This window comes from Rattus norvegicus, chromosome 3 (genome assembly GCF_021556685.1).
Source record: "Rattus norvegicus strain SHRSP/BbbUtx chromosome 3, alternate assembly SHRSP_T2T, whole genome shotgun sequence".
NCBI lineage: Eukaryota > Metazoa > Chordata > Mammalia > Rodentia > Muridae > Rattus > Rattus norvegicus.
The window spans coordinates 8820732-8835836 of NC_141536.1; the positions used below are offsets into that span (position 1 = coordinate 8820732).

At 43.2% G+C, this 15105-nt stretch overlaps 1 protein-coding gene across 2 annotated transcripts; it reads right to left on the reverse strand.

Annotated features, from left to right (window-relative positions):
- Positions 1 to 250: 250 nt before the first annotated feature.
- Lcn4l2 (lipocalin 4 like 2) lies at positions 251 to 5045 on the reverse strand. Of its 2 annotated transcripts, NM_001431744.1 has the most exon segments (7): positions 251 to 553; positions 991 to 1017; positions 1222 to 1323; positions 3062 to 3172; positions 4006 to 4076; positions 4302 to 4432; positions 4898 to 5045. In NM_001431744.1, coding segments are annotated over 7 exon segments (558 nt in total). In that variant the 5' UTR covers positions 4991 to 5045; the 3' UTR covers positions 251 to 530.
- Positions 5046 to 15105: the final 10060 nt, after the last annotated feature.

Consider the following 15105-nt stretch of genomic DNA (forward strand, 5'->3'; position numbering starts at 1 on the left):
TGCAACCCCAAGGCCATCATCCAGTCCTGCCCAACCTAGTGTCTACACAAATTTTCCTAAACCAGTGTCAGACATCTTATGAAGCTGCTTGACATTGGCCACATATCACTTGAACTTCCAACCTATCATATAGCTCTAACGGACTGCTGGGTAGCAAACTACTAAGTGTCTGGTATCCAATATCTGGGTGTCTAATTCCAATATCTCTTTAACCTTTAGAACTAAGAAAGCCTGCAACATACAAGTAGACTCAGAAAAATTGCTAAATGCTTTATTGGATGCAGATGGAGTTGGGGTCAAAAGTTAAAATGTAAAGCAGGCAGGTTGGAATTCCAATGGGTAGTACTAATCAAGGAAGGAATGAGACAGGGGGTCCAGGATGAAGACCCAGATTATACATTCATTGAGCTCACAATAAGGAACCTGCTGGAAAAGAAAGATTACACTGGGAAATGCAATACAGTGAAATGTGGTCCAGAAGGAAGAGTAGTCCAGTGAGGTCAAGGCCATGTCCTAATGGCAAAGATGACTCAGCATTTGTGGTTCTTGTGCGCTGTGAGATAAAAAATACACAACTGAGAGACCCCTCACCTTACCATGGGAATAGCAGTTAGAGAGTAGGTACCTAGGAGTTGGGTGCATATTAAGGATGTTCCTTTCAGCAAGATTCTAGGAGATCCATCCTAAGAATACATGTGCCACAGAACAAATTCAACTTTCTTGAGTTTGTAGATCTCTAATCATGTTTTGTGGGTATAGAATTAGACTAGGTGGATAGACCATGGTTTAGGAAGGACTCTGGGAAAAGAAAGACAGTATTTCTAGGTATCCAGGAAATTATGTTTGAGAACACCTCCTGGCATGATCACTGCATCCTCCCTAAGCAGGTTCAGAGTAGAAGGAAGGCAGCATGGTTAAAACCACATAGAAGCATCAATCCTGGAATTGAGGTATCTGAGATATTTCATGTTTCTTCATAGTATCACTTACCTCCATCATGTATGGGAACACAACGTTCTGTAAAAACAAGAAAAATAATATCAAATATAAGAGGGGGTCGAGGATAAAGACCCTGATTATATATGCAGCTTGGGTGGCCCCGTGATTAAGATCACAGGAAGGGGCCTGCTGGTAAAAGAGAACACATGGTTACACAAGAGACTTCATATCATGGGGAAACAAGGAGACATGGGCAAGAGGCAGAGCCGAGCATCCCCTTACCCCTCTGCTCAGGTACAATGATGTTTTCTTGAAGAAGTCCTTTTCGTTGTATGAATTCCTTGAATTCTTCCAAGGCCTCCAGGTTTTCTTTTGGACACTTTCCTATGAGCAGAATCCAGATAAGCTGGTGGAGGTCTTACTACACAGCCCTACTGAAAACCACTGACACAAAGACAAAAAGACTGCCCAGAACTAGAGCCTTCAAACTGGAGCATATGGGAGCAAGACAGGAGGAAAATTTAGAGTGAACATGAAGGTGCAAAATGGTGATAGTGGGATAGCTTCTCCACAGGAAATGGGTATAACTGGCACACAGGGCTGCAGTATGACCAAAAACAGGTGACATCCTAAATAGCAGAGTAACATCATACTCTAGCCAGGGAAGAATCTTTTGTTTCAAGGTCACTAGTCTGCCTCCTGTCCCTAGGTAACACTGACCATAAAAGGTCTGTTAGGGAAAATTGGACATTGAACTGCCTGAGGATCCAGCCATACCTCTCTTGGGCATATACCCAAAAGATGCCTCAACATATAAAAGAGACACGTGCTCCACTATGTTCATCGCAGCCTTATTTATAATAGCCAGAAACTGGAAAGAACCCAGATGCCCTTCAACAGAGGAATGGATACAGAAAATGTGGTACATCTACACAATGGAATATTACTCAGCTATCAAAAACAACGAGTTTATGAAATTCGTAGGCAAATGGTTGGAACTGGAAAATATCATCCTGAGTGAGCTAACCCACTCACAGAAAGACATACATGGTATGCACTCATTGATAAGTGGCTATTAGCCCAAATGCTTGAATTACCCTAGATCCCTAGAACAAAGGAAACTCAAGACGGATGATCAAAATGTGAATGCTTCACTCCTTCTTTAAATGAGGAAAAAGAATACCCTTGGCAGGGAAGGGAGAGGCAAAGATTAAAACAGAGACTGAAGGAACACCCATTCAGAGCCTGCCCCACAGGTGGCCCATACATATACAGCCACCCAATTAGACAAGATGGATGAAGCAAAGAAGTGCAGACCGACAGGAGCCAGATGTAGATCGCTCCTGAGAGACACAGCCAGAATACAGCAAATACAGAGGCGAATGCCAGCAGCAAACCACTGAACTGAGAATAGGTTCCCCGTTGAAGGAATCAGAGAAAGAACTGGAAGAGCTTGAAGGTGCTCGAGACCCCAAAAGTACAACAATGTCAAGCAACCAGAGCTTCCAGGGACTAAGCCACTACCTAAAGACTATACATGGACTGACCCTGGACTCTGTCCCCATAGGTAGCAATGAATATCCTAGTAAGAGCACCAGTGGAAGGGGAAGCCCTGGGTCCTGCTAAGACTGAACCCCCAGTGAACTAGACTATGCGGGGAGGGTGGCAATGGGGGGAGGTTTGGGAGGGGAACACCCATAAGGAAGGGGAGGGGGGAGGGTGATGTTTGTCCGGAAACCGGGAAAGGGAATAACACTTGAAATGTATATAAGAAATACTCAAGTTAATAAAAAAAAAAAAAAAGGTCTGTTAGGACACTGCTCTGCCTGCCATGAATCCTGAGATGGCAGGAAGTGACATGTAAGTGACTGGGGAGAACTTCTGTCTTATTATTTAGTGCCCAAGACCATATCTGCTCATATTCCATATTTCTGAAAGTTCTGTATAGACTCTGCTTCCCACTTCAGAGTATCACACTGACCACATAGAACATTTTTCAGAGCTGCTCAAAATCACCTAGGGCAATTTTTACTGCCCTTTGCAAATTGTAAATACTATGCATTCAAATAGCTAATGGTAGTAGGGAGCATGTATGGGAGCTATATTCTCTGCTGTTCCTTACCTATGAGGTGTCCTTCTTGAAATTTTTTCTCAAATGGAATGCTTTCCATGTAAAAGATGTAGTGGTCCTTCACTGGCAGCTCATAGATATAGAAAAGGTTATGACGAAAAACTGAAGATTAAAAAAGAAATGGATTTGTAGTATCTTTTTCAAAGACAAACTCAGAGGACACTAAGGAACAGTCTAGAAAGTTTCAACAATGACTGAAGAACACCCACCCAGATAACTCCAATCCTTGCTCTAAGCTTGTCCCAAGACAGAGTTTTCTCCAGAAAAGGTGTCATTTCAAACTATGGAGTCAGAATCATGGGTGTCAGGGAAGATGGATGCTAGACCTGTCTAGCAGTTTAGCATCTACTCTGCCCTGCTTCCTAAATCCTAAGCTTCAGTCTCCATATTAGACAGTGGGCAGTACTATCTAAAGGAAGCATAGCCTCCGGTGAACTTGTCTACGATTTCTAAAATCACTTGAGAATTAACTGGTTAGACATTTCTGAAAAATAAGCAGGGCATGAGTGTTCCAAACCAGAAGTATGCTTTGTCAAAGATAGTCACATGCAGGCAGGATCAATGTGTTAGTTAATAACTCAATATAAACTATAATCTCATGGGAGATGTTTACCTCATCATGACAATGGGTATGACATTGATTATATTAATTTATTGTAGATTCATGTTAATTGTAGGCAGAAACATTTTGAGGGTAGCAGATCCTTATTGTGTACAATGGAGAAAGCCACCTGAACACTTCCATGAGTGCATTCATTACTCTCATCTGACTATGAGCATAATAGGAGCAGATGCTACATGCTCAGGCTGCCTGAAATGCCCCATCATTAAGGATTGAACCTTTAGCTGTGAGCTAAACTAAACACTCTCTTCCTTAAACAGTGGTTATAATGGCTTATCACAGCAACAGGAGAAGAAACGAGACAGGGACTCACAGTTACTATATTGACCAGGCTCCTCTGTTTTCTGCATACGAAGTAGTATCTTAATACACTGTCCACCAGACCTGGAAAACAGGGAACCTTTCTGTAGACTATTCAGAATACATTTGTTCTCCATTGAGATCCCCTGGTTCCTCATTCTTAGCACAATGACCTCTGCAATCCCATACTGAACTGTCCTAAGGTTTAGGATGCTAAGATTGTAGCCCTTGTGAGGAAGGAGTTTTTCTTTGATCAATATACAAAACACAGAGGAGAGAAAGATGAAAAGATGCATAGGGGACACTCACATGAAAGTGTTCCTGATCTCCAAGATTCCTTCTTCTGGGCATGTGAGGCTATGAGGGAATGCAACCACAGTTTGCTCCCCTGTCTGTCTCCTTTGACTCACTGTGGCCTTTAGAAACCAGATACCTGAAAGCTGGAGAAGACAGAGCCCTGAGCCCACACGTGAGCAGCCCAGTGTCTCATTCAGGTTGCCCATAGGTGTGCTGCCTGAAGATATATTCCTGGGCCCAAGATTCCCCCACACAAGTTGGTGAGGTTCCACTCTCCAACCACATGCTCCTTACAATTAGATTAAAACTCCATTTGGTGGCCCAACAGACATGGAAATTGACTATCTTCAAAGGCTGAAAACGGTTGAGATTCTAGGAACAAGACAAATGTTCTGCCAAGGGAGATTTTCTGGTTCTAAGTAGCACTGCTCAAGGACTCATCCCTGCTCCGATGCTGTGAACTAGGAGCCCTGTGTGCTAGATAACAGCGTTCTCTGCTCAGCATCATAGGATTTAAACCCTTATGAGTGCTAAGCATAGTCCTCAGGCACTGGCCAACTGCCAAGCCTTTCATATACATTTCCACACCACCCCTGCTCCCGCCTCACTTTCTTTTCATCCGAGAGGAAGGGCAGGTCATCTTGGGCCTGTAGAATAGCCAACAGGCCAAACAATAGGACAGTCAGGAGCAGGTACTTCATTTCCAGGCTGTGTGGTCTCAGACAACACAGGTTGCTGGCATGACACAATGAGGCTGTGTTGGCTCCTCAGAGAGTGCTCTTTATGGCCATCAATTACACTGGCCACACCCCTCCTGGCCATCTGTCATGGCCAAATTCATATTCATAATGGGAGTGGATGTTGTTCCTGTTGGGACCTGGTGGTCATTCACTGTCACCTCCGGACAAAAGATCTGCAATGTTGTCACCATCTAAGGGTGCTACCTGTGAAGGAGTCCAGAAAGTATGAGTGACTCAGGTGTGGGGTGGAGGCACAGTCTGCACTCTGGGCCAGCAAAGCAGTGCTGCATTAATTCCCTTGCCATCATTAGACCTGTTCTCATGCTTCAGATAGCCATGGGCTAGCCATGATAGGTGTCTTATTGGCTCCTGATGCTCAGAAAGAGACACTTGGCTTCTCCATCATGAAGAGTCCTGCTGATTTCTAGGGCCCCTACTGTGTTATAAGATCACAGTTCACTGCTTCTCATAGCTGGCAGGCCCACCCTGGATATGGGTATGGCCACTGTGTGATGGTTTAGGATTTCCTGAAATAATACCTTTTTTAAAAGTTTTTATTAATCATTTTATTAATTTACATTTCAAGTAATGTACCCCTTCCCAGTTACCCCTCCAAAACCCCCATCCTATCCCTCCCTTCCCCTCTCCCCATGTCTCTATAAGGAACCTCCTCCACCCACTCACCCATTCCCACCTCACCACTGTAGCATCCCCTCCATCAAACCTCCACAGGACCGAAGGCCTCCACTCCCACTGATGTCAGATAAGGCCATTTTCTGCTACATATGTGTCTGGAGCCCTGGAACTCTCCATTGTATACTTTTTGATTGATGGTTTAGCCTCTGGGAGCTTTGCATAGTTCAGTTCACTTATATTGTTCTTCTGGTGGAGTTGCAATACCCTTCAGCTCCTTTACTCTTTCCCCTAGCTCTTCCATTGGAGTCCCTGGGCTCAGTCTAATGGTTGGCTGTATCATTGGTCAGGTGCTGACCATGGAACAGCCATACCTGGCTCCTTTCAGCAAGTGTTTCTTTAGACCAGCAATAGTGTTGGGTTTTGTGCTTCCAGATGGGATGGATCCCTAGGTTGGGTAGTCTCTGGTTCTAAGAGGCTCCTAGCCACACTCAAGTTCACAATTACCCAAACCACTGCACTCTGAATCCAGCACTTGCTGTGCTCTCCTAAAGAGCATTTCTTACTCTCAGATATCTAGCTCCTTTAACTCTACCCAAAATCCACCTCCACTATTACATGCTAAGCTCCTGAGGAGTAGGACTTTGATACTATGTATCACAGTATTATTCTGAAGCTGGAAAAGCTCCAGCTACAAGTCAGTGAGTCATGATTATGTGTTCACTATATGATATGTCAGAGTTTCCACCTGTGTGACCTCAAGGACACCTGAGGGCCTGCTGACAGGACTGGTGGATCACTATCACACCCTGGATCTTTGAGGCCCCTTCCACACCTTATGACTTAAGTTTATCCTCTCATTTTTTAACACTGAGAAGCCACCAAGATGACTAATGTCTTGCTCCCTTTGGATAAAAAGGGGTAAAAGGGGGGGGTACATGAAGGCCAAGTCCTTTTTGCATCCAGACTTCATGGATGAGCTGTCCTGGTGCCCTCTCTATGATTCAAGCCAGATCTCACACCAATGAGAATGCTGTCTTCTTCCTCTTAACTCTGCAGTTCTTGGTCTTCAATGTCCTAATCAATGGCCCAGCTTGTCCAGGCTCTGGAGACAGGTGCTGGTCCTACAATAGTATCCTTGTGCCTCTTTGGACCCAGATTGAACACCATCATATAATAAACAATATTAATGACCACTCTCTGACAAGTCTTGGATCTTTGTGATATGCTAATATGACCTGTTCTTTGACCCCAGCATGCAAGTTTCTACTGAGCAAAAGTCATCCTAAAAGCAGAAAGGGTGGGACCTGTGCTCTTTGGAATCAAAGAATAATGAGAAGGTGGAGTCTTCTCATCTGGCATGCCAAAGATTATTTTTGATTGTTCTTTGGTTGATTGCACTCAAATAGCATATACTTCAGCATGTGGATCACTGACGAAAGCATTTATGACACTGGTGTACGTAATTCCATATGTCAAAAAGGCAATGAGAAACAATAGCCACAGGTGACTGACAAATCATGAGTGTCATGTCTAGTATGATGAAGCCTCTGCACTGTATCACCCTCCAGCCTTTCCCTCTGTCCCAGTGAACTGACTTCTGCCAACTCTGCTCAGAGCCCCAAAAGGAAAAGTGATGAGAGAATCCATGGTGAGGAAGGGCTCGCAGTCAGTCCCATGTGACTGAGGCAGGGCACAATGTGGAAACCTCAGAGAGTACATTTTTTAGGGGTCAAAATACAGTTGGTTGGGGTCAATCCATGGAAATAATATAAAGGTATGTTAAGGAAGGGGAGAGGATGCCCTGTACACAGTGATGCATGACCTAAGGCATTTTAAGTGACTCCATTTCATTTTGTTACGTGTTTCTTACAGAGTTCCCCAATTCCACAGCTCCTTGGCTCACCAATTCTGGTCACATTCTTCACTACCCATAAATGTGAACTTTATCATGGCTATCTTTTAGATGTTGCTAAATCCTAGGAACCTCATGAAGTGTTACACTGCATTTATAGATAGGCAGGACTTGATAGCACAACCAATAGCACCAGGGCAGAAATGGTTTTGGCTGGGACTGAGATGCATGGCAAATAGATGGGGAGGACTTCTGAGATGAAGAACAGTCACTCCTGTAAGATGACCTGTGCAGTAGGGACAAGAGATTGTTTCCCTACAGACTTCATTATTTTGAGGCTAAACATGGATCATTCTGGGTGCTTGTTTCCAGAATAAAGAAAATCTGAAGCATGATGGTCAAGAAATGGAGGATCTTCGAAGACGCTGATTACCAAACCTTTTGGTACCTGTGTACTAGAAGACAAGGCCAGGCACACTGACTGTTGGCTTCCTGCCTTGGGTCCTGCTTACTGCTCCTCTGCATTTCTAGGACACACTATGCTGAGGCCCAAATGTGCCCTATGTTAGAACACTCAGCTAACAAAGGCAGTTACAAAAAGGATATGAGGAGTCTGGTATGGTGCTGCACATGTTAATCCTATCACTTAGAATGTAGAGGCAGGAGGAAAATGTGTGTACAGAGGGCCTCAGATACAAACTAAGTTTTAAGCCAGCATCAGCTACACAAAACTCCAAAACTTTTACTTTAAAAAAAAATAAAGAAAAAGGTAAAGGTCTGTTTCGGTGTTCCATCTTCCTCCCTCTCGCTCTCTCTCGCTCTCTCTCTCTCTCTCTCGCTCTCTCTCTCTCTCTCTCTCTCTCTCTCTCTCTCTGTGTGTGTGTGTGTGTGTGTGTGTGTGTGTGTGTGTGTGTGCATGTGCCTGTGTGCATGCGTCCCTTCTCTACCTGATTTCTCTCTCAGGCAGACTGAGCTTCCCACTAGTGTTCATGCTCTGGGTTGCAAGACTTTTCGTGTCCTTTACATTTTAATTTCTTTATTTTACTGGACTTTTACTTTATATGGAGATTTGGATGACAATAACCATCATAGTTTGGACACTTGGATCCCAGTTTGTGGCCCTGTATGTGTAGACATAAGATATGTGGCCTTGCTGATGGAAGTACGTGGCAGGCTTTTTTATTTTAAAATTCACATGGAATTTAAATTTGATAGCTATGCTTTTTGTTCTGAGACATGAGCCCAAGCCCTTCTTGTCACCACAGTGACCTGCTATGAAACCCCCCTGTCATGATAGCAGCAGTACATCAGGACACTTATCCCTGTGGAACTATAGGTCTGAAATATACCCTTCCTTTCCTAGGTTGGTCTTACTGTTTTTATCACAGAAGTAAAAAAAGTAACCAATATAGAACTATTTACCAGAAGAAAGAAATCATTATGATAGGCAAGACAATATGTTTTTGGGTGGACTGTGGTAGCACTAGAGATATGGTCAGGAAAAGGCATTGGCTATTCAGAGCTCAGTGGTTCTTCTGTGTGAAATTGAAAGGAAGAAAATTCTGAGAGCAAGGCAGATGATGAATAAATGACTTGTGAAAATTGAATGAGAAGCAAATGCTCTTACCAGGCTATTGTGTAATACTTGGAATGAATAATCCATGGTGTCTGATGATCTGGAGCTTAAGAATAGATTAGCCAGAGACCTTCACCAATAATGTGAAAGCACTGCTTCACTCAGACAACCATGCTGATTAATGGAGCTGAGAAGCTACCAGTGATTGAGAAGAGACTAGAATCACTGAGATAATCTTCTGGCAATATTCCCTCAGAGTCAGCACACAGAAGCTGTGGTCAAAGGGGGGTAATGTCTGCATCTGATGCTTTTATCTGAATCAGGTAATGTGTAAGAGTCTCCCACATTGTGTTGAGTTAATGCAAGTTTTTTATTGGTTTATTTATTTACATTTCAAATATTGTCCACCCCTTCCTGGTTTCTCCTCTGCAAATCCCCTAACCCATCCCCTGCCTCTATGCGGGTGCTCTCCTAACCACCCACTCATCCACTCTGGACTCACAGACCTAGCATCTCCCTACAGTGGGACATTGAGCCTGCACAGAACCAAGGGCCTCCCCTCCCACTAACACCACTTATCCATTTCATTTTACATGTGAGGGTTTTGCCTGCATATATGTCTGTGCATCATGTAAATACATGGTGCTAACAATGGTAAAAGGGCATAAGATGCCCAGGAAATGAAATTAGAGATGAGTTTGTATTACCATGTAGTTACTGGGAATCAATCACCAGTCCTCTGCAAGAGCATTAAGTGTCCTTAACTAATGAGCCAGTTTTCCAGTTCCCTGACTTTAAAGGTATGAAGAGGTCATGGAGAGAACCTGAGTCTTGGCATTATAATGTAGGGCTGGAGACTCTGAAAGAAGGCCAGAGACCATTTTCATGGGAGTATAATCTCAGTTAGGATGGAGAGCCTAGGACCTTGAAAACACCAGTACCATATGGGATCGCTTTCAAGAGAGCAGGTGTGAGATAACCCATTTGTTCTGTAGAGGGCAGAGGCAGAGGAGTGCACTATTTGCTTAGGCCCCTTTGAGCCTAGAGAACTATAAGTGGGTCCCAGACATCAAGCACTTTTACACTGTTGAAGTTTGGTTGTTCTTTGATTTAGGTGCAAGTATTTCTTCCCCCTTTTGAACAAAAAGTATTTAACCAGTTGTGGGGTTTTCTTGTTTATTTTTTATAAGAGCTCATAGTTGTAAGACTTTGAAGGAAACATTGGTTTTTAAAAAGAATTTGATTTTTTCAGTGTTGGAATTTTTCAAAATTGTAGGATTCTATGCCATTTCAGTTTTATATTTTAGTATTAATGTCAACCTGCTTGCATGGGAACAAATGAGAAGGGAAATTAATGTGCTTGTGCATCAAGTTGATAAGTGGTCCAATCTGTTGGTTTGTTTGAATATCAGCTTGATACAGGCCTAGACGTTAAGAAGGAATCACAACTGAGGGATTTCCTCCATCAGACTGGCAAATAACCAATCTGTAAAGCATGTTGTTAATTAACAAATGACGAGGAAGAACAAAATTCACTGTCAGAAGTGCCACCCCTCAGCAGTCGGTACTGGGTAGTACACTAAAGCAGGCTGGGAAGGTAATGAGAGCAATTTAGTGAGCAGCACTGCTCCCTACATGCGTTCTGCTTGCACTCTCCCCCCCAGGGCCATGCCTTAAGCTCTTCGATATTGTTTTGTGAACTGTAAGTTGTAAGAAGAAATAAACCCTTTACTCCACCAACTTTGATTGGGCCAGGTTTTTCCCAATGCATCAGATATCAATCCCTGATTTTCCTGATGAGCAAGGACCAGCATAGTGATTTCCAGCTGGATCAGTGAGAGTGTAAAGGGGAGTAAAAGGTGTAGGTGTAGAGAAAGGAAAAGAGACTCTATGTGGAGATGGTGTGAATGCCTCTATGGAAGAATGCAGTGAGTCTAAAGTTAAAACCAAAACTGACAAGTGACTTGGCCAAAAACCCAGGATGGAACAATTCTCCACCATGCTGGAACCAGCCAAGGGCAAGAGATCCCACTACAACAGAACGGTTTCCTCCACTGACTTCCAATAACCATCTTTTAGTGAGTCTAGCTCTCCTTACACTTCTGTTGTTAACTGTTCATTGTATTAACTGTCCCTCCTCAGTCCACTGTGTGTTCCATTCATGATTACTTAATTATGTATTATTACAAGTATGACACATGCCATTAGGATACCCCAAATGGAGCAAGTTGGGAAACAACTAAGAGGAACAAATGGTTGGGAGATTCAGTGGAATTGCCCAAGTCAGTTACACAGAGTGGACATTGAAATATAATTGAAAGAAATGAAGGAAATGAGTAAAAAAGGATGAAGGAGAAGAGAATTGCAGAAGGAAGGAACATTCAGTAGAGACTGGAAGAACCAAGAGAATCCTGGCTGAGCCAGAAACAGACTGGAGGGAGAAGGAAAGAAAGGGAAGATGCCGTATCCTAGGTAGAGAACAAATAGAAGAAATATCAATAATCTGTGGGACACTCTAAGGACTTTATTTTACTGTGAGTGAAATGGGGAAAGGGGGATATCTTGACACATTGAGGATGTGGCATTAACTCTTATTTTATGCTTATTTCCCCAAATTTTAAAGTTAGCACCCAGAGTAATGAGTGTAATTGTGGCATATTTATTATGTATGTGTGTTGTTTTGTTATGATTTGTACCCTTCTGATGATATTCTTCTATGTGCCTATTCCCCTACCCAGGAGGAGGTGGAGAAGTCATGAAATCTGAAGCTGAAGCAGGAGGCAGGTACCTCTATCCCTTCACAAATGTTATATGAACTTCTACCCAGGCTGCCTACAGTCTTTTGGGTCCATAATATGCTATAGAATAGAGAGTGTCAACTGAAGAGGAGACTCTGTGTTGGATGGTGTTTAGCTGGGGCAAACATGTGAAGAAATGTTTTGCTCAAGTGAACACAGTTTAAAGACTAGGGAAAATTCATGAAAGAATAGGAGCACTCTCCACACTACACTTGCTCAGTTTGCAAGGTGATTAGTGGCATTTGATGTTCTGGGATACCTCTCCAAGAAGACCCGTGAGTGCGAAAATGCCTCTTTCCTTCTTTAAGATTGTGCTCAGCTCTGATCATATGCCTTCACCTTATTGCACAAATCTGGGACCCATTAGACTGTCACACCTGTGCCCAGAATAGTGACCAACTTTACTGAAAGAAGACATGGGAGGAAGTCTGGCACTGAGATCTGACCACTCTTGGCCAAAAAAATTCTGCATTCAAGTGCAGAAGGTAGCAGGTGGCAGCTCCTGGTTTCTGAATCTGCTATGCAGAGCTTGCTCTATATACTAGGGCTCCAGATCATTCACAGGACTCTATTTGCAGAACCAAAAAGCGACAGAGATCTCTAAAGAGTTCCTCTCTGGTCATGTCTAACATGGACATCCTGACATGAAAAAGAAAATGAGGGGCAACTCAATCTCTACCACCAGAAGACAGGGTAAAGATGTTTGCTCTGTTCCAGTCCATATTCACCACAAATGTTTCATACAACCTGGCAGATTGTGAGTTTCTAACCAGAGAATCACCTATAGGACACATAGAGTGATAGTATGAAATGCAATTCTCCATTACAAATACAGAAGGAAAAATAAAGTCTTAGGAAATGTGTGGCTCTCACTACAACCAGGAGAACAAGTTTGCTCTTAGGTCTTCTAGGACCTGAGAAGACTCAGGCCAGGGATTTATTGGTCCTAGGTCAAACTTCCTAAAAAGAGACCAGCCAGCTGGGAAGAGTTGTGATGGAATTATGTTTGCATGTGTTTGGGACAATTGTGGTTTCATAAGAAGGGTCTACAGTAGACCTGTAAGCCTCAGATGGTTTATTTGCAAAGGCTTCTGAAGGAGTAGGATCTCATCCACACAGTCATGGGAAGTAGAGGACACATAGTGGATTTGATGCACAGTCACAAACTGAACACAGCCTACACCATCTCCTAAAGGGATTTGCTTAGTTTGATACCTGGGCACCATAAGGAAGGGAAGGGATGGCTATGTCACTGACTGTCCCCATCCATGACCTCATTATGTTCTAGGCCCATAGAGTCAGCCCCACATCTTCAAACATACTCCTGAGTAGCACATCCTATTACCCAAATTCTTATATAGACAGAGAGCTCCATTTGCCTTGCAAACTTCAGAGTCAATCGTGATATTAGATACAGAAAATGAAAAGGAGAAAAAAAACAGTAGTAAAGCATAGATGGTCTGGATAGTACCTGGGACTTGGAGTATGGTCATGATGTGAAAATAGGGTCAGAAGGCATTTCTCTCAAGGTCTGCAAGCACTGTGTTGGGACAACCCAAAGAAAGTGTTTAAGAAACAGGTGGCAGATACTCCATTGAGGGAAGGAGAGACAGAAAAATGACATAGAATGTGGAAGGAAAGTAGCACTGTGACACCCAGATGGGAGGGATTCTCAGATCACAGCTGCAGAAGAACACCAGGAGAGGGATGAAGTGTACTCACATGTGTGAGATTAATCATTGACAAGAGGCTCTCAAGTACTTGGTGACCATGAGTGATGTTGGACTGCAAACACTCCATGTGTACCAAAGTGTTTAAAGCAGGCCTATGAAAATAAGCACAGAGTGGGACACCTGACCATGACGCCTGGTTTTTCAAGGATGTGACTGATAACTTGTCTCTCCAGAAATAAACACTTGCATATTTTTTATCTATTTGGTTTTCAAACAGCATACATGGGCTAGTCTGTGGACCACTGTTACATATGTAGATGAAGACTGCCTTGTCTGGCCTCAGTGGGAGGGGATGTTTTTGGTACTGTTAAGGCTTAATTCCCCAGAGAAGAGGGATGCTAGAGGTGTGAGATGGGAGTTTGTTTGTGGATGGGAAAGCACCCTTTGAGACGCAAGGTGGAGGGGGTGGAAGGCTGATGGGGGAAATCAGGAAGGAGGATAACATTTTATAAGTAAATACATAAAATTATGAAAAGGGACAAAAAATGTAGCAGAGACTGAAGAAAGGGCCATCCAAGGACTTTCCCACCTGGAGATTCATCCTGTCTACCAAACACTATACTGTTCCTGTGGTCAAGAATGGCTGTTCCTTGGGAGGTCTGGCCAAAAACTGACCAATTCAGATGTGGATGCTTGGAGTCAACCATCAGACTGAGCTTAGGGATCCTGTGAGGGAGCTGTGGAAGGACTAGAGAAGCAGAGGGCATTTGCAATCCCATAGTAAGAACAACATCAGCTGTACAGACCACCCAGTGCTCCCTGAAATTAGATAACCAACAAAGGACTGTACAAGGAGGGACCCATGACTCCCGATACATATGTAGCAGAGGATGGCCTTGCTTGACAGCAATGGGAGGGGAGACCCTTGGTCACAGGGAGGCTTGATTCCCCAGTAGTGAGATGCTGGAGTGGTAGGGCAGGAGAGTACGGGTGATAGGGGAACACCATCATGGAGGCAAAGGGGAAGGGAGAGAGGGTGGATGTAGGATGGGGAGGTTTGTGGAGTGGGAAGTGGGATATCATTTGAGATGTAAACAAATAGACATGATTAATAAAAAAGAAAGAAATTGGTTCTGTCCTCCAAAATTATGGCTATGCTCTATGAATTCACTCTAAAAAAAGTTACTGCAGCTTGCACGGAAAACCTTTCTTGTTCAGAACTGCTATAGCCAGAGTTTGCAAATATTACAGGTATTGATCAAAACAATAAGATGTCAATTAGACACACATTCCTGAAACCTTCTTATCTGTTGCAGTTTTATCTTTTTCTTTTTCTTTTCACTACATCTGGTATAGGTTTCTCTGTAAATTATGGTAATGATTGCAGGAATACTAATTAAGAAATTTGTTAATTTAAAAATACTTATAAATTTACAATATCAAAAAGGTTTTTAAAAGTCAGTGGCTCTGAAATGTACCCCACTTCCTTTCAGTTCCCCCGAACCTCAGCAAAGCTCCCACAAGCCCCTCCTCTCACCCAA